Below are 25247 nucleotides of genomic sequence, written 5' to 3'. Positions count from 1 at the left end.
GAATTGGGCCATTCAGCCCATCAAGTCTACTCTGCCATTTAATCGGCTGATCTATCACTCCCTCCGAAACCCATTCTCCTGCCTTCTTCCCAAACCCTCTGACACCTGTACTAATGAAGAAACCATCTATCTCTGCCTTAAATATATTCATTGACTTGGCCTCCACAGCCTTCTGTGGCAATTCACCACCCACAGACTAAAGAAATTCCTCCTCATCTCTTTCCTAAAAGAACGTACTTTAATTCTGAGGTTATGACCTATAGTCCTAGACTCTCCCATTAGTGGAAACATCCTCTCCACATCCACTCTATCCAAGCCTTTCACTATTCACTAATGCCAGTCATGATGTCTTTATTTTGTGACAGCACTCCAAGCCAGTTAAAGGTATGCAACCAACAGATGCCAATCTGAATGAAGACAAGTATCTGCTACCACGCTCATAACACACGCACACACATTCACAGTGTGTGTACAATCAAAACCGTGCTGCCACACCAATGTGGTAGATAGTAGCTCAGGACTGCTCCCTACCAACAACTAGAGAACAGTCCTGAGCTACTATCTATCTCATTGGAGACCCTCAGACTATCTCTTTAATGAGACTTTACTGGACTTTATCTTGCACTAAACATTATTGACGTTATTCCCTTTATCATGTATCTGTTCACTGTGAATGGCTCGATTGTAATCCATATTGTCTTTCCACTGACTGATTAGCACGTAACAAAAGTGTGTCACTGTGCGTTGGTGCATGTGACAATAATCTAAACTCAAACTCTGATGTCAAAAAGCAGTATTGAAACAATGTTCTCACTGTAAAGTTAACACTCTGCATCCAAGACCTTTCGTATTGGAACTGAAATGTTAAATATTTCCCTTTCCACAGATTCTACTTGACTTGCTGAGTGTTCACGGCATTTTTGATTTTATTTCAGATTTCCAGCATCTGCAGCAGTTTTAATAAATGTCATTTATGATCCTCATTCTAATTTTTGAGAACTTTCCAACTGGAGCTTCCGTTTTCCCTTTTTGTTCAACTCAATTTGAGTAATTCCTCAACTAAAAAAAAAATAATGGGGGCAATTGCTAGTGCATGAATCAGCCAACTATTTGACTAATTATCTTCAAAACCTCCCCTTGCCAAGTCACACTTCGTAGAAACAAAATATAACAAGGAGATTCAAACCAACTATTAATATAAGCTTACAACCACACTGTTTACCATCAGTTTCACACACTGGCACATTGTGTAAAAGCAACACGATCTAAATATATAAAGTTCCAAGAAAGTAATCCCACATAATATTGTTTCATCAATTCACAAGTAATCCTAGTTGATAAGTACATATATCATTTAAGTACACTTCTGCTATCCATGCACCCTAATGAAAACTGCCTCTGAATTGGCATTTGTATATCTGTGATTAAATACTTTACTTTCACCTTTAACGTAACACATAAACTTGTCTATGTGACCTTCCATAGCTTAGTCTTTCACAACCATATACTGAAGGCCTTATTTATACTGTGATGGACTATGACAAGTTTTATCACAGTGGACTATGATGCACTGGAAAGTTTTATCATATACCTAGATGTATGTAGTTTTGGAAATGCCTAAAATTAATGTAAGAGAAGCATTTTTGTGCAGATTTGTAAAGAACTGCAGTATCAAAATCTGATGTATTAGGTACATGGGACATTCCACTACCCAGTAACAATTATGATTGAATGTACCGTTCTAGTAGCATATACATCAGTTAAGTACTATACATATAGAGGAGAAGACTACTGGTGTAAAGGAGTTTCTCGATTATTGTAACTGGCAATGATTTCACATTGGTCTGAATGACAATACTTGTACTGAGTGATTCCTAGTGACCTCCAGAGTACATCAGTTTTACCACTTAAAGTGCAGAATACACAATGACGTTTCTTTAGCACGTTTCATTTGACCAGCTCGTTATCTGTGTACTCGTCCATTTCCACGTCTGAATCAAAGAGTGAATGGCCTGTATAATCAGTGTCTGGAGTTTGTGAATAGGAAACACTGTTCTCCGTTAACTCCTCGTCAAATGTTTCTGTGCGAGAGTACAAACTGAAATCTTGGAGTGGCGTGGGAGTCAAACTATCTTCACTTGTTTCGTCTTCATTATTGTATGAAGCATCGTCGCTCTCTTCCGTCCATTCAGGCCAGAACTTCCTCTTAATTCTCTCACAATACATCGCAAGATTAACCAGCTCATCTGAAAGAAAAGGATTAAAAAGATGAACCATTGGAAGTAGACTCTGAATATATTTCCAGTAACTGGTTTGCAAAAATAATGTGATTATTCACTATTGTATGTAGAACATTTGATGTAGTTTATTATGTTTGAAGAGCATCACAAAATCATAGGGTTACTACCACAAAGAAGGTGGTTATTCCTCACCACCCTCCCAATTATGTTCCTTTCTGTCTTTCTTGTCCATATTTTCCTTTAGTTCCCTGTCAGAAACCCTGATTGTCACAATTTCCACTATCCTTGCAAGTAATGAGTTTGCAATCACAACTACTCTCTGCCTCAAAAACATTCTTCCTAGTGTCAAGGTTTATGGGCAGAAAGCAGGAGAATGGGGTTGAGAGGGAAAGATAGATCACCCAAGATTGAATGGCGGAGTAGACTCGATGGGCTGAACGGCTAATTCTGCTCATAAGACTTATAAACTATCCTCCTTTAGATGGGTTTCTGTAAGTTTATAATAGAAGAACAAGCATATAGAAGGTGGACACAAAAAGCTGGAGTAACTCAGCGGGACAGGCAGCATCTCTGTAGAGAAGGAATGGGTGACGTTTTGGGTCGAGACCCTTCTTCAGAGGTAGAAGATATTCTTCAGATATAGAAGGGATATAGACACTTGAGTTAAAACAAATGCACAAAAGCAAAACATTATAAATTATTGAAATGTGAAATTAAAGGATTGTAAATATTCAGCATGTCAGTCAGCACCTGTAAAGAAAGAAACAGTTAATGTTACAGTCTAATTACCGCTCATCAGTTATATTGGTGCAATGGAAAGAAGAAAATATTTTACAATGTTGATTGTTTTTCCCCTGCTTTTCAGTCTTAGTTCCATAGAGTCATGCACAGAGGGAGCTTTCAGCTGACCATACTCAGGAAAATGTATAAACAAGTAATTGCAGATGCTGATTTACAAAAAAGGACAAAGTGCTGGAGTAACTCAGCAGGTCAAGCAGCATCTCTGGAGAACATAGGTAGATGACAATTCAGGTTGTGATCCTTCTTCAGACCAGAAGGGTCCCAATCTGAAAAGTCACCGACCCATGTTCCCACAACATGCTGCCTGACCTGCTGAGGTACTCCAGCATATTGTCTCATCCTCAATATATTGTTGCTTCTGCCTCCTTATAATGTGGTTATTTCGATATATTTCAAGTTGGGAATGTATTTCAAACGTTCTTAAATTTATCAACTTGTATGTTGATATATAATGTCAACATTTTTGATCAAATTGGAAGATCCCATAATTCTAAAGGTTCCAATGAGCTCTTAAACAATAGCAAATTTAATTTGCCTGCAGCACCACCTTGTAGAAACAAGGAGAATATCAGGGACTAAATACTAATGGCTGTGCCTCTGCATTACCACAGGAGGTCACTATTTTTCAGGTCTTTCTCTGAAAACCTGAGAGTAGGCTTTGAAAATATTAAACGTCTCAAATTTATCTTTAAATGATGCTGCATTGTGGTGGAAGTTCAGCAGAATACCCACTTCTGATGCAAAGAAATTAGGAAATTCAGGTGCGAGTTATGTTCATTTTTATACTCTGCCAGGATCTCCTTGCACTGTAACTTCAAATTCACAAAACCTCCAGTGAAATTGTTAGCACAATACTGCTGCAGCTATGTTTCTGATATAAAAGTGCAGGAAGGCCAAAATTCCTACATTTAAGATCCGTGATATTTGAGGTATTTATGATGTTTGTTTGTTTAAGTGGTGGAGGACATCAACAACATGGCTTTTGGATCAGCCATGATCATATTCAATGGCGGTGCTGGCTTGAAGGACCGAATGGCCTACTCTTGCACCTATTTTCTATGTTTCTAATTACACTGCCTGACCAAGACGACCCCACAACTCTGAAACAGTTCCACTATCAGGACAACGGGTTTATGGGCAAGTTAAGACAATACTTTTTTTATCAACTTGGACTTCAATCCTTATAAATGGTGCAAAGCAGCGTGATGACTCTTGTGTACTGTCTCAATGTAATATACTATCCCTACGCTCTTGCACTTAAGTATGATTTAATCTTCAATAAGATTTTTCACTATTATAAAGGAATTCCCTCCACCTAATTACATGTGCCAATGATGTACCATTGAACCATAGAATAACACTAATTTTTAAATCAGAAAGTTGGATGTTTCTAAAAATGTGATGTTGAGAGTTCAATGGAAGCCTGGGTAATGAGAGAATTGGAGGGCCTTGTCTGGAAAAAGAAAGAGGCATGGGTCAGGTACAGGCAGCTGGGATATCTGTACCCCTGGAGGAGTTTAGAGGACTGAGGAGCATACTCCAGAAGGAAATGAAGAGGGCAAAATCGAGGCAATCGAAGCATCTCTGGCACATAGGATTAAGGAAAGTCCAAGGAGATTTTACAAGTACATTAAAGGAAAGCAGTTAACTAATGAGAAAACATGGCCCTACGAAAGCCATCTATGCGAGGAGATGCAGGAGATGAGCAAGGATAAATATTTTTCCTCAGTTTTTACTGTGAAGAAAGACATGAAGACCAGGGATCTCAGAACAGGAAATGGAGATGTCTAGATGACAGTCCGTATTACGGTCAAGGAGGTGCTGGACTTCTCCCAGGACTGATAAGATATATCCAAGGACACTGTGGGAAGCTAGAGAAAAAGTTGCAGTAACCTTCTTGGAGATGTATGAATCACTATTAGATACGTTGAGGTTCTGGATGACTGGAGGGTGGGTAATTTTAGTTTAGTTTAGAGATACAGCGCGAAAACCAGCCCTTCAGCCCACCGGGTCCGCAACGACCTGCGATCCCCGCACATTAACACTATCCTACACACACTAGGGACAATTTACATTTGTACCAAGCTAATTAACCTTCAAACCTGTACGTCTTTGGAATGTGGGGGGGAACCAAAGATCTTGGAGAAAATCCACTCAGTCATGGAGAACATACAAACTCCATACAGACAAGAACACGTAGTCGGGATCGAACCCGGGTTTCTGGTGCTGTAAGCACGGTAAGGCAGCAACTCTACCGCTGCGCCATTGTGCCACCCCAATGTAGTGCCTCTTTTTAAGAAGGGCTGCAGTTGTACAGAGCCCTAGTGAGACCACACCTGGAGCATTGTGTGCAGTTTTGGTCCCCTAATTTGAGGAAGGACATTCTTGCTATTGAGGGAGTGCAGCGTAGGTTTACAAGGTTAATTCCCGGGATGGCGGGACTGTCATATGCTGAGAGAATGGAGCAGCTGGGCTTGTACACTCTGGAGTTTAGAAGGATGAGAGGGCTTCTCATTGAAACATATAAGATTGTCAAGGGTTTGGACACGCTAGAGGCAGGAAACATGTTCCCGATGTTGGGGGAGTCCAGAACCAGGGGCCACAGTTTAAGAATAAGGAGTAAACCATTTAGAACGGAGACGAGGAAACACTTTTTCTCACAGAGAATGGCGAGTCCATGGAATTCTCTGCCTCAGAGGACCGTGGAGGCAGGTTCTCTGGATGCTTTCAAGAGAGAGCTAGATAGGGCTCTTAAAAATAGCGGAGTCAGGGGATATGGGGAGAAGGCAGGAACGGGGTACTGATTGGGGATGATCAGCCATGATCACATTGAATGGCGGTGCTGGCTCGAAGGGCCAAATGGCCTACTCCTGTACCTATTGTCTATTGTCTATTGAAAAGCCTGGGAACCATGTTAGTGAGGCTAACATATGTGGTAGGTAAATTACTGGAAATTATTCTGAGATAAGATACATGTGCATTTTAATAGACAAAGGCTAATTACGGATAGGCAACGTGGTTTTGTATGTGGGAATTGTATTTCACGGATTTGATTGAGGTTTTCGTGAAGTAACCAAGAAGGGTGATGAGGGCAAGGCCATAAATAATGTCTCTATGGACCTCTGTAAGGCCTTTGATAAGGTTTTGAATTGTAGGCTGCTCTGAAAGGGTAGATTGCATGGGATCTAAGAAGAGCTAGCTGCATGGACAGAATTAGCTTCACAGAAGGAAGCAGAGGGTGATGGTAGGAGGTTGTTTTTCAGACTCTAGGCCTGTGACTAGTGGTGTGCATTGGTTCGTGCTGGGCTCATTGCTGTTTGTGGTTTATACCTATGATTTAGATAAGAATGTCAAGGCATGATTAGTAAGTTTGTAGGTTATACTAAAGTAGGTGGAAATGTAAACAGTGAAGATGGTTATCAAAAATTACAGCAGGATCTTAATCAGTTGGAAAAGTAGGCCCAAGAATAGCTAATGGAGTTTAATGGAGCTAAGTGTGAGGGAAAGTGCATTTTGGGAAGTCAAACTAGAGCAGGACCCTCACAGGTGCCTGGGGAGCGTTGTCGAGCAGTGGGATCTAGGAGTACAGGCACATGGTTTCCCGTCACAGGTAGATGGGGTGGTTAAGAAGGATTTTGGTACATTGGCCTTCATCAGTCAGAGTATTGAGTATAGAAGTTGGGACATTACACTACTATTGTAAAAACACATTTAGCGTATTGTTTAAGAAAGAACTGCAGATGCTGGGAAAATCGGAGGTAGACAAAAATGCTGGAGAAACACAGCGGGTGAGGCATTTTAAAGTATATTTAAGTATATATAAAGAGTATTTAAAGTATTTAGAGTATTAGATTATTAGAGTATTAGAGTATTGTGTCCAGTTTTCCTCGCCCTGCTACAGGAAAACGTCATTTAAATGAAAATAAATACAGAGAAGATTTATGAGGGTTCTGCTAGGACCGGAAGACCTGAACTGTAGGGATTTTATTCCTTGAGATGCCGGAGGATGAGGGGTGATTTTATAGAGGTGTATAAAATCATCAGGGGGATTGACAGGGTGAACGCACAGAGTCTTTTAATCAGGGCAAGAGAATCAAGAACCTGCGGCATAGTTTTAAGGTGAGGGGGAATATTTAATCGGAACCTGAGGGGCAACTTTTTCATTCAGATGGTGGCGGATATATGGAATGATCTGGCTGAGAAGATAGATGAGGCAGGTACAATAACAACATTTAAAAGACAGTTGGAAAGGTACTGGATAGAAAAGACTGAGAGGGATATGGGGCATATGCGGGCAAATGGAATTTGCTTAGAGGGGCATCTATGCCAGCATGAATGAGTTGAGCAGAAGGGCTTCTTTCCATGCTCTACTGATTATCTTTTTTTTTTTTTAATTGATGAAGATGAACAAGTGGATATGGTGTATTTAGATGTTCGTGAGGTTTTCAAAAAGATCCCAGGTGGGAGATTGATGAACAAAGCAGAGAACATGGAATTGGGGATAAAGATAACATGATTGAAAGTTGGTTAATAGAGGGGAAAGTAGGAGAACAAATATTTTAGGCCATTTTCAGCTTGGCAGGTTGATTAGTGAGGTATGGCGGGAATAGGCGCTTGGGACCAACTCGTCAACTATTAACAAATTACATGCTTTGTCAGCAATGACATTAGCTTCAATTGTGTAGATTTTTATTACAAAGATTATCCATCTGTAATAATGACCATTTATCTCTCTCCATTCACACTGCCTGCTGAGCATTTCCAAGAGTTCTGCATTTCTGTTTTTTTTATGTTCCTTTGCTTTTCTCTCTGGAATCAGTGTTATTATTCTCTTTCTCCAACTGTGCTTTTTTAACCAGTCCACTAGATGGCTTCCTCTACAATTATCACTGAGGCAACCCAAGCCTCATCCTTCATTTCCTTTGCCCAACCCATCCTTCCTTCCCCATGTTGTCAATTTCTCACCTCTAATCAGCCGTTCCGGTCTGGTTCCAGGCAGTGTCCACATTGCCTGCGCAAGTTGCCCAAATACAGCTGCATCAACTGTCGAAGGCCTGGGGCCCATGATGTACTTCTTATCACCTACAAACGTCAAACAAAATCATTTAACTTTCTGATGGATGAGCATTAACCTGTAATGGTAACATCATTCATCTCTCAACAGACATCATCTGCTGAGTATTTCCAGCATTTTCTGATTTCATTATCAACTTAGATTTGTCTGTCCTATTACTTGCCCATTGCTAACCTAACCACGGGCATCACGTCCCCTCTTCAGCCCAATCCACCGTTAATCCCCTGTTAGGAATGAAAAGGACATGCTCATAGATAGCTCTGTGCCAAAGCACTCTTGAATCAGTGTATGCACTGTGTACAGGAACAATGCAGATTGACTCTCTTCCCAGGAACAGTTCTCTCCATTTTTCTTACTGTGAATCTATTGCACCAGGTTAATTTATTATTTACATGAATGTAAACAGAAAAAATTTTAAAACTGAAAATCAAAAACGAAACACAGATGCTGGAAATAGTTTAGTTTAGGATAGGCACAAAACGCTGGAGTAACTCAGCAGTTCAGGCAACATCTCTGGAGAAAAGGAATATGTGTTGATTCTCCAGAGATGCTGCCTGACCGGCTGAGTTACTCCAGCATTTTCTGTCTTTCATCGGTGGAAACCAGCATCTACAGTTCCTTCCTACACAATAGTTTAGTTTAATGTATTGACACATGAAAAGGTTTTGTTGTGGACCAACCAGTCGGTGGAAAGACAAGACATGATTACAATCGAGCCATCCACAATGAACAGATATATGATAAAGGGAATAATGTTTAGTGTAAGCTTAGTTCAAATACATTGTAATAAAACATGAAATGATGGAAAGTAAAACAGTTTACGTTTCAGGGAAAACTTTTCCATCAGAACTAGGAAAGAGAGAGAGCAAGTGAGTTTTAAATTGCAGAGAGAAAAGAGGATGGATGGGTAGAGCAAAGGAAATGAACGATGAGCCTTGAATTGCCGCAGTGATTAGTTGGTAATGAAACTATCTAGTGGACAGGTTTAAAAAAAAAAGTTTAAGAAAGAACTGCAGTTTAAGAAAGACACAAAATGCTGGAGTAACTCAGCGGGTGCGGCAGCATATCTGGAGAGAAGGAATGGGTGACGTTTCAGGTCGAGACCCTTCTTAAGACCGATGTCAGGGGAGGGGGTGGGACAAACATAGAATGTAATCGGAGACAGTAAGACTAGTGGGAGAACTGGGAAGGGGAAGGGGATGGAGAGAGAAAGCAAGGGCTATCTGGTTTGAGAAGTCAATGTTCATACCGCTGGGTATAAACTACTCAAGCAAAATATGAGGTGTTGTTCCTCCCAATTTGTGCTGGGCCTCATTCTGACAATGGAGGACAGAGTTAGGCCCAGGACAGAAAGGTCAGATTGGGAATGGGAGTGGGAAGTTGAAGTGCTGAGCCACCGGGAGATCAGGTAAGTTAAGACAGACTGAGCGGAGGTGTTCAGTGAAACGATCGCCGAGTCTGTGCTTGGTCTCGCCAATGCAGAGAAGTTGACACCTAGAACAGCGGATACAGTAGATGAGGTTGGAGTAGGTGCAAGTGAATCTCTGCCTCACCTGGAAAGACTGTTTTGGGTCCTTGGATGGAGTCGAGGGGGGAGGTCAAGTCACAGGTGTTGCATCTCCTGCGGTTGCAGGGGAAAGTATCTTGGGAGAGGGTGGTTTGGGTGGGAAGGGACGAGTTGACCAGGGAGTTTCGGAGGGAACGGTCTCTGCAGAAAGGGGTGGAGATGGGAAGATATGGCCAGTAGTGGGATCCTGTTGGAGGTGGCGAAAATGTTGGAGGATTATATGCTGTATGCGACAGCTGATGGGGTGGAAGGCGAGGACAAGGGGGACTCTGTCCTTGTTTTCAATGGGGGGGGGGGGGGGGGGGGGGGGGGGGGGGAGTAAGAGCGGAGCTGCGGGATATCGAGGAGATCCCAAGTGAGACCCCCATCTATAATGGAAGAGGGGAACCCTCGTTTCCTAAAGAATGGGGACATCTCTGATGCCCTGGTATGGAAAACCTCATCCTGGGTGCAGATGTGGCGTAGACGGAGGAACAGAGAGTAGGGGATAGAGACTTTACAGAAGTGTAGTCAAGATAGCGATGAGAGTCAGTAGGTTTGTAGTAGATGTAAAAAAAGTACAGTTGAAGAAATGGAAAAACAACAGAATATACAGTATAAAAAGCGTGAAACGCAGAGCTATAGGAATTGCCCAGCAGATAGTGCCTATGGAGGGAGACAAACTGTGTCAATATTTTAGATGGATAATCTGCAGCAGAAATAGCCAATCCTGACAAGTCAGGGAAAAGCAAGTTACCTAAAATGGTTCAATTCAGCATGGAGTTCAGAAGGCTGCAAATGTGTCCATGTGGAGGATGAGGTGCTGCCCCTCGAGTTTGTTTTGTGCCTTGTTATAATTGCACGGCAGGCCACGGAGAGACAGTCAAATGGTGTTGGATGGAGAATCAAAGTGACAGGCAACTGGAAGCTGGAAGAAGGGTCTCGACCCGAAAAGTCACCTATTCTTGTTCTCCAGAGATACTGCCTGACCTTGTGAGTTACTCCGGCATTTTGTACCCTTTTGTGTATTAACCAGCATCTGCAGTTCTTTGTTTCTACATGGAAGCTCACTCCAATCACCGAATCTATGTTTGCTGTCTGCAAAGCAGAGGCTGTTAAAAATGCACAACACCAAAATAAGAGAAGTGCAAGTGAATCATTGTTTCATCTGAAAGGACTGTTTGGGTTTCTGATGTGTGAAAGGGTAAAAGTAAGAGGACTGGTATTACATCTCCAATGATTCTATAGGGAAGTACCGAATATTATGAATGGAGGTTGTTACAGAATCACTGTGAAAATGTAGACTGGTACAGCAAATGTTTTATAACTAACCAGTCATTTACTAATCGCATTAATATCCATATCTATATGTATCGCTCACACATTTTATTTTCATGAAACACCCTCATAGCTAAAAAATATCCATGTTCTAATCATGGTAGAGCATAGTACTCCACCAGTCACAAGTAGTATAGTACGAGGTTTTAATGCTGGCATATATTGCAGCAACATAATATTAATATATTGTGGTAGATTTACAGTAATGTCTCTACAGTAATGGCTCTGCATTATATGAATGTCAATATGCTATGTGCAACAACAACAATTAGTTTAACTACAGTGTAATATTAAGTATAACATTTATTGTGGCCAGAATTTTTTTACCATCCCTTTCTTCAAATAAATCACTTTTTTAATTTGATTGGATATCACAATATCAAACATCTTTTTAGCTCTAAAGGGTACCCCCTCCTCCCAATTTCTATCACTCACTGAAAACAATCTATGACACATGCTGCTAAATAACTTAGAAATGGATCATTGAGAACTATAGGCACCAAATACCAGGAGAAATTAATGAAGAATCAGGACTAATGAGCTGAGAACTTAAAGGATAGGCACGGAAATACAATCAAGAACACATAATAACTACCAGGAAAGAAGAAGGGTCTCAACCTGAAACGTCACCCATTCCTTCTATCCAGAGATGCTGCATGTCCCACTGTGCTACTCCAGCATTTTGTGTCTATCTTTGGTGTAAACCAGCATCTGCAGTTCCACCCTACACCAAGAAACATTGATTTGTGCCACTTTTTTTTGTGTTAATGCTACTAGCCTGCACCACCAAGTTCTTGTTAGTCAGCAACATTAGTTGGTTAGTTAGTTTGATCAAACTCTGGACAGTGTTTACAAAAGCATTATATATTCAACCCCAAGCCATTAAAATGACAAACAACTGGAAGCTGGAAGAAGGGTCTCAACCTGAAACGTCACCTATCCTTTCCCCTCTATTTTTGTGGAGTTATTAAAACTCATACAATTTAAATAGTTAATTTTAGTTTAATGATGCAGCACAGAAACAGACACCGGCCCACTCAGTCCGTGCCGACCAGCAATCCCCGCACACTATTACTATCCTACACACATTCGGGACAATTTACAATTCTACCAAGCCAATTAGCTTCCAAACTGGTATATCTTTGGAATGTGGGAGGAAACTAGAGATCCTGGAGAAAACTCACACAGGTCACAAGGAGAACATACAAACTCCATAAGGACAGCACCCGTTGTCAGGATCGAACCTGGGTCTCTGGCGCTGTAAGGCAGCAACTCCACCGCTGCTATACCATGCCGCACAGTTAATGTTGCCAAAGTAAAGGCCAAGGAAACAATTTCAGAAATCTCAAAGTTTACTTGCACTGCTTTATTTTCTACTGATACTATAACTACTGTTACGGTCTAGTAAATGTGTTGATTCAGATTTAGTATTTGTATGGATCACTAGATGATTCTCTGGATATTATGCAGAATGATGCAACTTTATGCATGGGCCATGGGCTAAGTTTACATGTCAGTGACTCAGTGGCAGATAATCGGGAAGTAAAATATTCAAATTTTATCCAGTTGTTAAACATTCTGGAGTGTGCAAAAATACCAATTGTAGGATAATATTTGGACAGAAGTTGAAATGTCATAAATATTTAAACAATAGACAATAGGTGGAGTAGGCCATTCAATGTGACTATGGCTGATCATCCACAAGTAGTACCCCGTTCCTGCCTTAAAAGATTTGTCTACTATTATTCAACACCATGTTTTGAAATATTTATTTGAGGGTCCCAAAGTCCCTCTGAATGAAATTAATTTATTTTGGGTCATATTGTTAAGCAACATGACATACCAATCCCTGTACTTAATGCCATAACTGACGAGGGTCAACGAGCCAATATCTTCTTCACCACACTGTCTACATGTGATGCTGCTTTCAGGGAGTTAAGCACTTCTACACCAAGATCTCTCTGCTCTACAACACTCCCCAGTGTCCTACCACTAGCCTAAATGATAGATGTCCTACCATTCACTGTGAAAATCCTCCACTGGTTTCACTTCCAAACTCCAATACCTGCTTTGAGCACCTTTGCCATTCCTCAGCCTACTTTCCTAGCTGACCAAGATCCTGCTGCAATCGTTGATAACCATCTTCACTGTACAATAACGCCTATTTTTATGCTATTTTTTTTGCAAATTATTAACTATTCCTTCATTCTCATACAGATTGTTTATATAATTGGCGAACGACAATAGACCAAGCACTAATTCCTGTGGCACATCATGAGTCATAGATGTCCAGTCTGAGACACAACCTTCCACTGTCACCCTCTGCTTTCTACCATCAAGCCAATTATGTGTCCACTTAGCAAACTCTCAATGGATCCCATGTGATCTAACCTTCCAGGATAGCTAACTATGCGGGACTCTGTCAAAGGTCTTGCTAAAGTCCATATAGAAAATGTCCTCCAATTGCCCTCTTAAAGACTTCAAAAAATGGGGTGGCACAATGGCACAGCGGTAGGGTTGCTGCCTTATAGTTCCAGAGACCCGGGTACAATTCTGACCATGGGTGTTGTCTGTACGGAGTTTGTATGTTCTCCCAGTGACCTGCAGAGGTTTCCTCCAGTTTCTCCAGTTTCTTTCCACACTCCAAAGATGTACATGTTTATTGGCTTTGGTAAAATTGTGAATTGTCCCTTGTGTGTGTAGGATAGTGTTTGTGTGCAGGGATCACTGGTCAGCATGGACTCCACTGGTCAAAGGGCCTGTTACCACGCTGTATCTCTGAACCAAACTAAACTAAACTCTAAACAGGTATGTGAAATGACACTATGACATGACACCCACCACAGTGTGTGAGGCTTTCTTCATTCAGGTCTATGTGTATTTTCAACAGTATGTTAAGTGTTAGTTACTAGTAAATAACTATCTAGCACTGGAAACAAGTATCATTCCCTCATATTTTAATGCGTTGGATTTTTCAAAGAAGTTACCTTTTTCTTTACTTTCTCTCTCTCATGTTTTCTGTGTTTTCCTTCCATTTTAATGCATTCTGAACATAATTTCCCATTGAATTTTCACACCTTGCCTTAGACTCTGTCGGATTTGATTTGCTGTCAGGTCATGAGCTCTAAAGAGATATTATATAATTAGCTGCCCGTTGATCATGTTCCCTCTACTTTTCTCTGAAACACCAGAGGCTAAGGGGAGACCTATAGAAGTATATACAATTATGAATGGCATGGATAGGTTAGAGAGTCAGACCATTTTCCAAGGGTGGAAGTGACTAGGACTAGTGGACAGCGCTTTAAGTTGAGACGGACAAAGTTTAAAGGAAATGTGTGCGACATGTTTTTACACAGGTTGCCTGGAACCTGCTGCCAGGGGAAATAATGGAGACAGATACTATAGTGCCATTTGAGAGGCATTTGGATAGGAACCTAGAAATGCACGGAATGGAGGGATATGGATCACATAGACAATAGGTGCAGGAGTAGGCCATTCGGCCCTTCGAGCCAGCATTACCATTTAATGTGATCATGGCTGATCATCCACAAGTCTGAAGAAGGGTTTCGGCCCGAAACGTCGCCTATTTCCTTCGCTCCATAGATGCTGCTGCACCCGCTGAGTTCCTCCAGCAATTTTGTGTACCATCCACAATCATTACCCTGTTCCTGTCTTCTCCCCATATGCCTTGACTTTAAGAGCTCTATCTAACTCTCTCTTTAAAGCATCCAGAGAATCGGCCTCCACTGCCTTCTGAGGCAAAGAATTCCACAGTTTCACAACTCTCTGGGAGAAAAAGTTTTTCCTCATCTCTGTTCTAAATGGCCTACCCCTTGTTCTTAAACTGTTGCCCCTGGTTCTGGGCTCCCCCAACAATGGGAAAATGTTTCCTGCCTCTAGCTTGTCCAATCCCTTAATAACCATATGTTTCAATAAGATACCCTCTCATCCTTCTAAATTCCAGTGTATACAGGCCCAGTCACTCCATTCATTCAACATATGACAGTCCCGCCATCCCGGGAATTAACCTTGTGAACCTACGCTCCACTGCCTCAATAGCAAGAATGCCCTTCCTCAAATTTGGAGACCAAAACTGCACACAATACTCCAGGTGTGGTCTCACTAGGGCTCCGTACAACTGCAGAAGGACCTCTTTGCTCACATACTCTTCTTGTTATGAAGGCCAACATGCCATTAGCTTTCTTTACTGCCTGCTGTACCTGCATGCTTACTTTCAGTGACTGATGAACAAGGACCCTCAGATCTCGTTGTACTTCCCCTTTTCCTAACTTGACACCATTCAGATAATAATCTGCCTCCCTGTTCTTGCCACCAAAGTGGATAACCTCACATTTATCCACATTAAACTGCATCTGTCATACATCTCCCCACTCACCCAACGTGTCCAAGTCACCCTGGATCCTCATATTGTCCTCCTCACGGTTCACCCAGCTTTGTGTCATCTGCAAATTTGCTAAAGTTACTTTTAATTCCTTCATCTAAATCATAAATAGCTGCGGTCCCAACACCAAGCCTTGCGGTATCCCACTAGTCACTGCCTGCCATTCTGAAAGGGACCCGTTAATCCCTACTCTTTATTTCCTGTCTGCCACCCAATTTTCTATCTATGTCAGTACCCTACCCCCAATACCATGTGCTCTAATTTTGCCCACGAATCTCCTATCTGGGACCTTATCAAAGGCTTATCACGTGAAGGTAGGGAAGATTAGTTGAACTTGTCATTGTGTTCAGGATGGATAGTGTGGGCTGAAGGGACTGCTCTTGTGCTCTGTCCTAGGTTCTATGTTTGATTGTTGATTCCATTGAGTTCCCATGTAAGAAGGGGAATAGAACAATTGGTCAATACGATTGCATTCAACTCAAGTCAAGCTGGTCATATGCACATGTAAGTTGAGGTACAGGTGCAATAAAAAAAAGTTGCTTGCAGCAGCATCACCGGCACAAAAGCTCAGACAACACACAAAAACAAATTATACAGAAATCATGCATAAATTACAAATTAAATTTCTAAAAGAAAGAAAACTATACAAATAGGCATCAGTGCAAAAGCATAAATTGGGGAGAAAAGAAAGTTAATGGTAACGCAAGAGGTGGGTCACAGTGTTCTGTTATTGTAGGATTAGGTTGTGCAAGGTATCAAGAACCAGCAGTAACAAAGACCTGCAGATGCAGATTAACACACAAGAGGACACAAAGTGCCTGAGTAACTCAGCGAGTCAGGCAGCATCCCTGAGAACGTGGATGGGCAACGTCTCGAGTCGAGATCCTTCTTCAAGAACCAGATAGTTGTAAGAAAGTAGCTATTCCTGAACCTGCTGGTGAGGGACTTGAGGCTCCTGTACCTGCTGCATGTGGTGAAGGTCAAACAAAATGATTAAAAACAATTGCACTAACTCAATTAAATTAAGAATGGAAACTACTATTGTGGCAATTGATTCCAATTGAAATGTATCAGATTAGTTTAGAACTTAGAGATGCAGCATGGATACAGGCTCTTCAGCCCAGTGAATCCACGCCAACCAACAATCACCATACACTAGTTCCTTGTTGTCCAACTTTTGCATCCTAAACAATTTACAGAAGCCAGTTAACCTACAAACCTGCCGTCTTTGGAATGTGGGAAGAAACCGGAGCACCCGGAGAATACCCACATGGTCACAAAGAGAAGGTACAAATTCCGTACAGACTGCACCCATAGTCAGGATTGAACCCGGGTCTCTGGCGCTGTAAGGCAGCGACTGTACTGCTACGCCACTGTGCCATTGACAGTGACTTGACTTGCCACAAGGTCACAGGGAAATCAGTTAGGTTTGGTGCTTTCATTTTCATCCAGGAGTCCTGAACGTTTACTCCAGGGGCGGGCAACCTTGTTCTGCATATGGGCCGGGACGCTTGTCTGTGAGCGGATGCTGGGCCACATCTATCACGCGTACACATGGATCCTGCCCCCATCCTGCCCCGGATGGCAGGCATCAAATCACGTGTTCACAGGTTTAAATCGCAGATAGACACAAAATGCTGGAGTAACTCAGAGTGACAGGCAGCCTCTCTGGAGAGGATAAATGGGTGACGTTTCGGGTCGAGAAATGTAATAATGATCTAGTGACATAAGGAACTGCAGATGCTGGAATCTGGAGCAAAGCACAAATGGATGGAGGCGAGTCAGGCAACATCTATGGCGGGACAATGTTTCTTCAGTCTGAAGATGGGTCTCGACCCAAAACGTCATCTGTCCATTTCCTCCACAGATGCTGCCTGACCCATGGAGTTCTTCCAGCACTTTGTGTTTTTTCATGATAATGCTCAAACTTAGTAATGTTGAGTGAAGGATAAATATTAATCAGAATACCAAGAACAACTTTACGGCTCTTATTTGAAGATGATCCTTAACATCGTTTACATCTACCTGAAAACAAACTAATACACAATGAAAACAGGGACTGCAGTTGACTAAGGACTGCTTCTGTGAGCTCTTAAATGTGGCACTCTAATATGTAGTAATAAGTGACACTAAAATAATGTTTTATCTCACCCAAGATGACTGAAAGTGCTCGCATATCCTTTTCCATTAAGATATATATTTCCTCCTTTGAGAAACGGCCGATGCCTTGACCATACATTTCCCGTTTAACAATTCCTTTTGTCAGATGGCATAGTATCCATTTCAGAAAACCACTGAATGGGCCTGAGACAGAGAGTATTTTTCCAGTTTCATGGAGATTGTCCACCCATTGACAGTATACAATGGCCCTGTAATATTAAACAAGCAACAATGTCACATTCACGAGTCACAATCATTCAGTGCCTGAGTGAAACAATTATATGCACATCCATTTCCTACAAATATCTGTAGTGAAAATGAGGAGAGGTATCATTGTGTGGTGGTGGGATGGCCAAACAAGGTGGGTTTTGGCACCTCAGGTAATGAATGCATAGCATTAGAAACTGAGTTACAGTTTAGTTTATTGTCACGTGAGCCGAGGTACAGTGAAAAGCTTTTGTTATCCAGTCGGTGGAAAGACAATACATGTTTACAATCGATCCAATGTTTACAAGCTATATATAAACAAACCCATTGACCCAATATTGGGGTGATTTGTGCAGTTTCTTTCAAAGAGAATGATGAAGGAATTCCTGGAAATTATAAGAAAACTTGGCAAGTTTGTAATATGGTCAACCCAAGTGACTTACATACTGGAAAAGGATGTTGGGAATTTAGATCAACATATTGAAAGTAATTTGAAGATCATATTGGAAGAGGCAATAATGAGATCAGGGCAGAGCAAAGATAACGACAGGGTGTTGGTAAACTAGACTGAGTGCAATAAGATTAACTATAAATTGAGAGGAGTCAGAAGACTTTGCCAACATTTATGACATCCATTTATACAGCAAGTGGGGAAAATAGCTGTTCGGCAAGGAAGACACCTCCCAGCTGTTAGATGGAAAGAGGCAACTTCCACAGAGTTAAACAAGAATCAAAAGCAACAAACAAAAGTAAATTATTGTAACAATATCAGACCTATATGGAATCATTGTAAAGCGAATGCAATACATTTTTTTAGTCAATCAAGTATCTTTTAGCCCTCTCTCGAAATGCTTCCCAGAAGTCGAGGCTTGGATAAACTGATGTTTAAGAAACTCACTACTGCTGTATAAGATTTTCTTTGTGTGCTATCCGGATCAGAGGTGTAATGAAGAGGGCGACAGGAATCCACATGAAAGTCAGATTTAGGGTGTAGGTTGAACACACAAATCCTTCCAGCAGAGGATTTTCACATTTTCAAAAGCAAAATAAATTCTGATGATGTTTATAGCACACTAAATGTTATAGCAATGGAAGTTTGTGAAATTAGGGATAAAATTGTCCAGACAATTCCGCCACAATATTTTCCATATTGAACACCCAACATTGTGGACTGTTTTGATTTATTTTTTTAAAGAGACAAAGTGCTGGAGTAACTCAACAGGTCAGGCAGCATCTCTGGAATACATGGATAGGTAATGTTTTGGGACGGGATCCTTCTTCAGACTGATCTTCAGCCTGAAGAAGGATCCTGACCTGGAACGTCACATATTCATTTTCTGCTGAAATGCTGCCTGACCCGTTGAGTTACTCCAGCACTTTGTGCCCCTTCTTCAGTATGCCTACTTTGATGAAGGACTCCTTTGATACTTAGCGATTACGATGCCTGAGATGTTATCCCAATATACGTACAGCATTTCTGTGTAAGTTGACATCTGTAAACAAAAAGCTTCATAAAGGTGATAGAAAATCAAGGTGTCTAGACCTTTCAACTCCATCTTCAGTTTGGTAGAAAATAAAGAAGGCAATGTGAAATGTAAGTGCAAGCTAGTGAAGCTGCCACAACAATGCATTGTCTTGTTGTCTTAGAGTCATACAGCATGGAAACAGGCCCTTCAGCCCAACTTGTCCATGCCTACCAACATGTCCCATTTACACTAACCTCACCTGCTTGCATTTGGCCCATATCCCTCTAAACCTGTCCTATCCATTCACATGTCTAAATTATTCTTAAATGTTGCAATAGTACCTGCAAAGTATTTGTTTCCAGGCAAATATTGCACTGTGCTTCTATTGTTGCTCACTGTGGTGGAAAAACAACTGCAACAATTGGTAACAGGCATAAGATCATAAAAACAAAAGCAGTCACAGCATTTTAGAATAATATAATTGATTTTAATGGATCCCTTCCTGCAAGAAAGCAATCATTTTTAACCAATTGTTTTGTTTCCATTATTCATGTTAATACTTTTTAATATAATTCGCATTTACTTGATCTTAAGTTTTACAGCATGGAGCTTTAACCTTCCCAATCTGATATTTAGCAGATTGTGTGCAATATTGATGTGCAATATTTAGCAGATTCTTTCCTTTATGAACTGGTAATATACAATAACAAATTTCCTTCAACTTTTTCCCTCACAGCCACTATGACAATAGTCAATGACAATAGGTGCAGGAGTAGGCCATTCGGCCCTTCGAGCCAGCACCGCCATTCAATGTGATCATGGCTGATCATCCCCAATCATTACCCCTTTCCTGCCTTCTCCCCATATCTCCTGACTCCGCTATCTTTAAGAGCCCTATCTAGCTCTCTCTTGAAAGTATCCAGAGAACCGCCCTCTGAGGCAGAGAATTCCACAGACTCACAACTCTCTGTGAGATAAAGTGTTTCCTTGTCTCAGTTCTAAATGGCTAGCCCCTTATTCTTAAACTACGGCCCCTGGTTTTGGACTCCTCCAACATCGGGAACATGTTTCCTGCCTCTAGCGTGTCCAAACCCTTAATAATCTTATGTGTTTTAATAAGATTCCCTCTCATCCTTCTAAACTTCAGAGTGTACAAGCCCAGCCGCTCCAGTCTCTCAGCATACGACAGTCCCGCCATCTCAGGAATTAATCTTGTAAACCTGCGCTGCAATTCCTCAATAGCAAGAATGTCCTTCCTCAAATTAGGGGACCAAAACTGCACACAATACTTAGCAATGTTACAAAATTTTGAGATTTTAAAAATCAAGTCTGTAATTTATCCCATCAGATAAAGCATAACAATAAGTTTAATTTGACATCTAATTCACTTTCATATCTCAAGTATTTAAAAAGTTATGGCCATTTTCATACTCGGAAATGAGCATCTTGTTCCCTATTGATTTTCTATGGACATAACAAAAAAGTTGTGATCGTGAACAGTCAAAAGCCCATAACTTTCTTAAAAATTAAGAGAACTGAATGAAATTTTCAGTTATCATAGATTGAAGCATTCTGAAACAAATATAAAATAATCTTACTTGGATGACCTGAAATTAAAGCATATAATTAGTTAGTTACCTAATTGTAGCTAATTTCAGACTTCAATTACTAGATCTAAACATCTATCCATTTCTTAATAAATGATTAACATTTTTAAATAGCCTAAATGTCCAAATAATATTCACAAATAATTCACAATAAAACATGATTTTTAAATCTCATTTACATTAATTTATAGGCCAAATGGAAGGAATTCAGTGTTCAATTGCTGTAAATAAATGCCCATTTAAATCAGCTTTCCAGTGGGTCCCTGTGGAACGCGCTGGTTTAGAACGTTCACATTGCGGTAGATTTGTGCCTCAAATGCCGAGAAAAATACTGCGGGATATAATGGGCCCAAATTGAGCTACTCGCAATATTAAATTTTGTATAAAAGGATCTTTAGAAGCCCTTTTGAATGTAAAAATATACAACCTACCTTCTGCTATTTTCTTTATGAGACCCTGCGGTTGCTGACGGTCGCGGGTTTAAAGATTGATTTTTAAACTACTATAACTATTATTCAAGGCCTTTAAACCTAATAATAGCTTTTGCGACGGGGTCTATCAGCGATTTTTCGTTAATAATTAACTAGGCTGAACATTTTCGATTGGAACAGCTTAGAGAAAATCGCGTTTTAAACCCGCCCCCTCTAAACGGCGCCAAAATCGCGCACAACCTCAGCGGCAGATATTCAGCGACGCTTCAGGTAGGCTTTGCAACATACCTACAATACTCCAGATGTGGTCTTACTCATCGTGGCTATCCCTCGAGGTCGAGGATGATGCTCTACGTTCTGTTGCTTTTATGGACTCTCAGGTGGCTTATGAGTCCAATCCCGGCTTTGAAAGTTCTTCTGCATTCAGGACAAGCAATTCCAGGTGGCAGATCGGGCTTTGGTTGTTGCTGCCTTTCTTTCCGTTGTCTTTTCTTTTCTTCTAATTCTGTGCATCTCTTGGCTTCGAAGGTCACTGTTCCTTCTTAGATGATGGTTCGCCAGAGTTTCCTGTCCTTGGCATTGGTTTCCGAATTGTCGATGTCGATTTCACATTTCGTCATGCTGGCTTTTAAGGCGTCTTTGAATCTCTTCTTTTGTCCGCCTCTTTTACGTGTACCTTCTTTAAGCTGGGAGTAGAAGGTTTGCTTTGGTAGACGCTCATCTTCCATCCGAACAACATGACCGACCCATCTTAGTTGGTTCTTGATGACGAAGGCTTCGATGCTAGATTTTTTGCTTCATTCAGCACGTTGACGTTGGTTCTTCTGTCTTCCCAGCTGATATTTAAGCTGCTTCGAAGACATCGTTGCTGGAACTTTTCAAGTGTTTTCAGATGGCATTGATATGTTGTCCAGGTTTCTGATGCATACATCAGATAGGAACCTAGTGTGGTCTCACTAGGACCCTATACAACTGCAGAATTACCTCTTTGCTCCTATACTCAATTCCTCTAGTTATGAAGACCAACATGCCATCAGCTTTCTTCACTGCCTGCTGTACCTGCATGCTTACTTTAATTAACTGATGAACAAGGACCCCCAGATCCCGTTGTACGTCCCCTTTTTCCAATTTGACACCATTTAGATAATAATCTGCCTTCCTGTTTTTGCTAACAAAGTGGATAACCTCACATTTAACATCGGGAGAAGAATGGAAAACAGGGGAGACACAATGACTTTGCCTTCCATCACAGTGAGGAGGAGATTCACTGAGATGGATGTTTGTGTAAATTGGGTTAATTGTGTGTCTTGGGGTTTATTTCTTGTTGTATGACTGCAGAAACCAAATTTCATTTGAACTTCATTTGAGGTTCAAATGACAATAAACGGTATTGTATTGTTTTTATCTACATTAAACTGCATCTGCCATGCATCTGCCCACCCACCCAACCTATCCAAGTCACCCTGCATTCTCATTGCATCCTCCTCACAGTTCACACTGCCACCCAGCGTTGTGTCATCTGCAAATTTGCTAATGTTACTTTGAATCCCTTCATCTAAATCATTGTTGTATATTGTAAATAGCTGCAGTCCCAGCACCGAGCCATGCGGTACCCCACTAGTCACTACAGGTACACTACAAATCCAGGTACACTACATCCACTGGCTCTCCCTTATCCATTTTCCTAGATACATCCTCAAAAAATTGCAGAAGATTAGTCAAGCATGATTTCCCCTTCGTAAATCCATGCTGACTAGGACCGATCCTGTTACTGCTATCCAAACTCAGGCCGATCTTGGTACTGCTATGACAGTTTTCCTTGAGCGTCAATAGTATTTCTGAAAGTATTTCAAGCTCTTGAAATGAAAATCAAAAAAGCAAACTGCAGATGCTGACAAAGGGTCACTGCTTCACTCTCACATTGCCTGAAATACAGAACTTTTCCAGCATTTTCTATTTTAATTTCCTGTTCTCTAGCTTAAATTAAAAAGGCTCAGTTGGCGTTGTATTTTAAAATGACTACTATCAACCGTGACATTTTAGTCTACCAGACATGCAAAGGCAACAATAAGGCTCCAGTGCTCCAAACGGTTCTAATGAATATCAGTAAATGACCAATTTCAAAGTGAGGACGTCACCCACAAAAGACTTAGAAGTGCAAACTAATTGACGTGCCAATTCATACATTTTGCATGAAGACTAATGGATCAATTTATGCTCCTGATTTTTACCCAATGCAAGTTATTTGTCTGAAAATTCAACAGTCTAACGATGAACCCATTGATCTGGCAGGTTTTTTTTACTAATTCAAACAAAATTTTGTTTAAAAATATAACAGTTCAGACACAATTTACTTCGAATTCAGTGAGCAGAAAATATTCCTTGTTTCCTGAAATCCATACTAATGCTGCTTGACATTCCCTGCTTCATACCCGACTTACAGATTTATCGTCAGTTTGATAAATTTAGCAGTAGCCACAAGAGACCACTAAGTAACACTCTGTACCAGCTCCATGTGTTATAAATCTTTACCCAGTCATAAACCTCATAGATTGTGCTACGGATAAACCCAACCGTGACATTTTAGTCAACCCAAAATGTCATCCAATCTTTTTCTCCAGAGATGCTGCCTAACCCTCTGAGTTTCACCAGCACTTTGTGTCTATCCCTGTTACTATCTTCTTTCAGCAAGATCATTACCAGCAATTCCACTTTCTTTCCTACTGAGTACAAACAGCAGCATGACACATCCTTACTGCACAGATGCATTTTCACTGGAGCATGAATAAATGTACAAAATTGTTTGTAAGCTAATCATACACTAATTATCTTCATCCCCTGTCCACCATTGTTTTTGCTGACATCCCCTCAAACTGTCCCAGTTTTTTTTGCTGTCCCTCTCCTCCTCCTCACACAAAATGGCTCGGGTTTTTTTTAAATCAATCCTGAGATTCATTAACTCCCATTCTTCCATGGAAATATCTTGCAAATGTTTGACTTTGCATCTGCCTCAAGTCAGGAAATGTATGTCAGGACTGGTGCTCTTAGCTCCTGCTTGATGTTGTTTATAGATCCTGATGTATAATTGATGGAAACTCCAGTCCCCGTAAGCTGTTGCAAAAATTCCCTCCAGGACTCGAGTTCCAACTCGAGAACCAACAACAGCAACGTCACATCATAGACACAGCAATTAATGAGCAGAGTCAGGAGGAAAGCTGATTTTCATCAGCAAATGTGGGGGAGTGAACATTTCTTCAAATGGTGGCTGCTTGGCACACAGATGTTTGATAAATATATAATCATGCCTTCAGATTCATTTAGTTAGAGCCATAACATCATAGATCTACTGTATGCAACATGGAAACTGGCTCTTCAGCCTACCTTATCCATGCAGACCAAGTTGCCATACTGGGTTAATTCCATTTGCCTGCATTTGGCCCGTAGCCCTCTAAACTCAATGGTCAATGCTGCTTTGTTGTCACCTGTGCAAATGCACAGTGCAATTCTTTTTTTGCATTCAGTTCTGTAAAGTATTGCCATACCCAAGCACAATTCCCAATTAGAAAACTGTACAGAATTAGTCCACTGCGACCACACGCAAGAGGCACCAAGTTGTTGAGCCATTTTCAAAGTCTAGCCCGCGCTCTAGATCTTATGAGTGGTGCCCGATTCAGGCAAGTCCCAGGCTGATGCAGGGCCTCCAGCCATCGCCTTTCTTGGACATCTGGATTGCCCAGTGAACCGACGTCCCTCTCCTCACCCATCCACCTTCGTACCCTGGGGGTGCTTCCCGCAACCAACCTGGAGAGCGTGGAAGGCCAGCCCGCGGTTCACTCTCCGACCAGCCTTGGTTCTCATGTCCGTCAGCTCAAACTGCCTCCGCTTCGGTCTCTGATCTTCGGGAGATGAGCAAGGGGCTAGCTTGGTTGCTTCCCCTAGAGGCCGCGGCCCTCCAGGTCTTTGTTGTCTAGCCAT

At 41.2% G+C, this 25247-nt stretch overlaps 1 protein-coding gene across 1 annotated transcript in view; it reads right to left on the bottom strand.

The window, feature by feature from the left end:
• Positions 1-682: 682 nt before the first annotated feature.
• Positions 683-25247, bottom strand: part of faxc (failed axon connections homolog, metaxin like GST domain containing) — a 62053-nt gene continuing 37488 nt past the window's right edge. Inside the window, exons 4-6 of the mRNA XM_033021039.1 lie at positions 17553-17770; positions 8007-8123; positions 683-2246 (exon numbers count right to left, since the gene is read on the bottom strand). Of these exons, the coding sequence (XP_032876930.1) occupies positions 1948-2246; positions 8007-8123; positions 17553-17770 (634 nt within the window). The 3' untranslated portion in view covers positions 683-1947. The remainder of the gene's footprint in view (positions 2247-8006; positions 8124-17552; positions 17771-25247) is intronic.

Source organism: Amblyraja radiata, chromosome 5, assembly GCF_010909765.2.
Source record: "Amblyraja radiata isolate CabotCenter1 chromosome 5, sAmbRad1.1.pri, whole genome shotgun sequence".
NCBI lineage: Eukaryota > Metazoa > Chordata > Chondrichthyes > Rajiformes > Rajidae > Amblyraja > Amblyraja radiata.
This window is presented reverse-complemented; position numbering and strand designations above follow the sequence as displayed.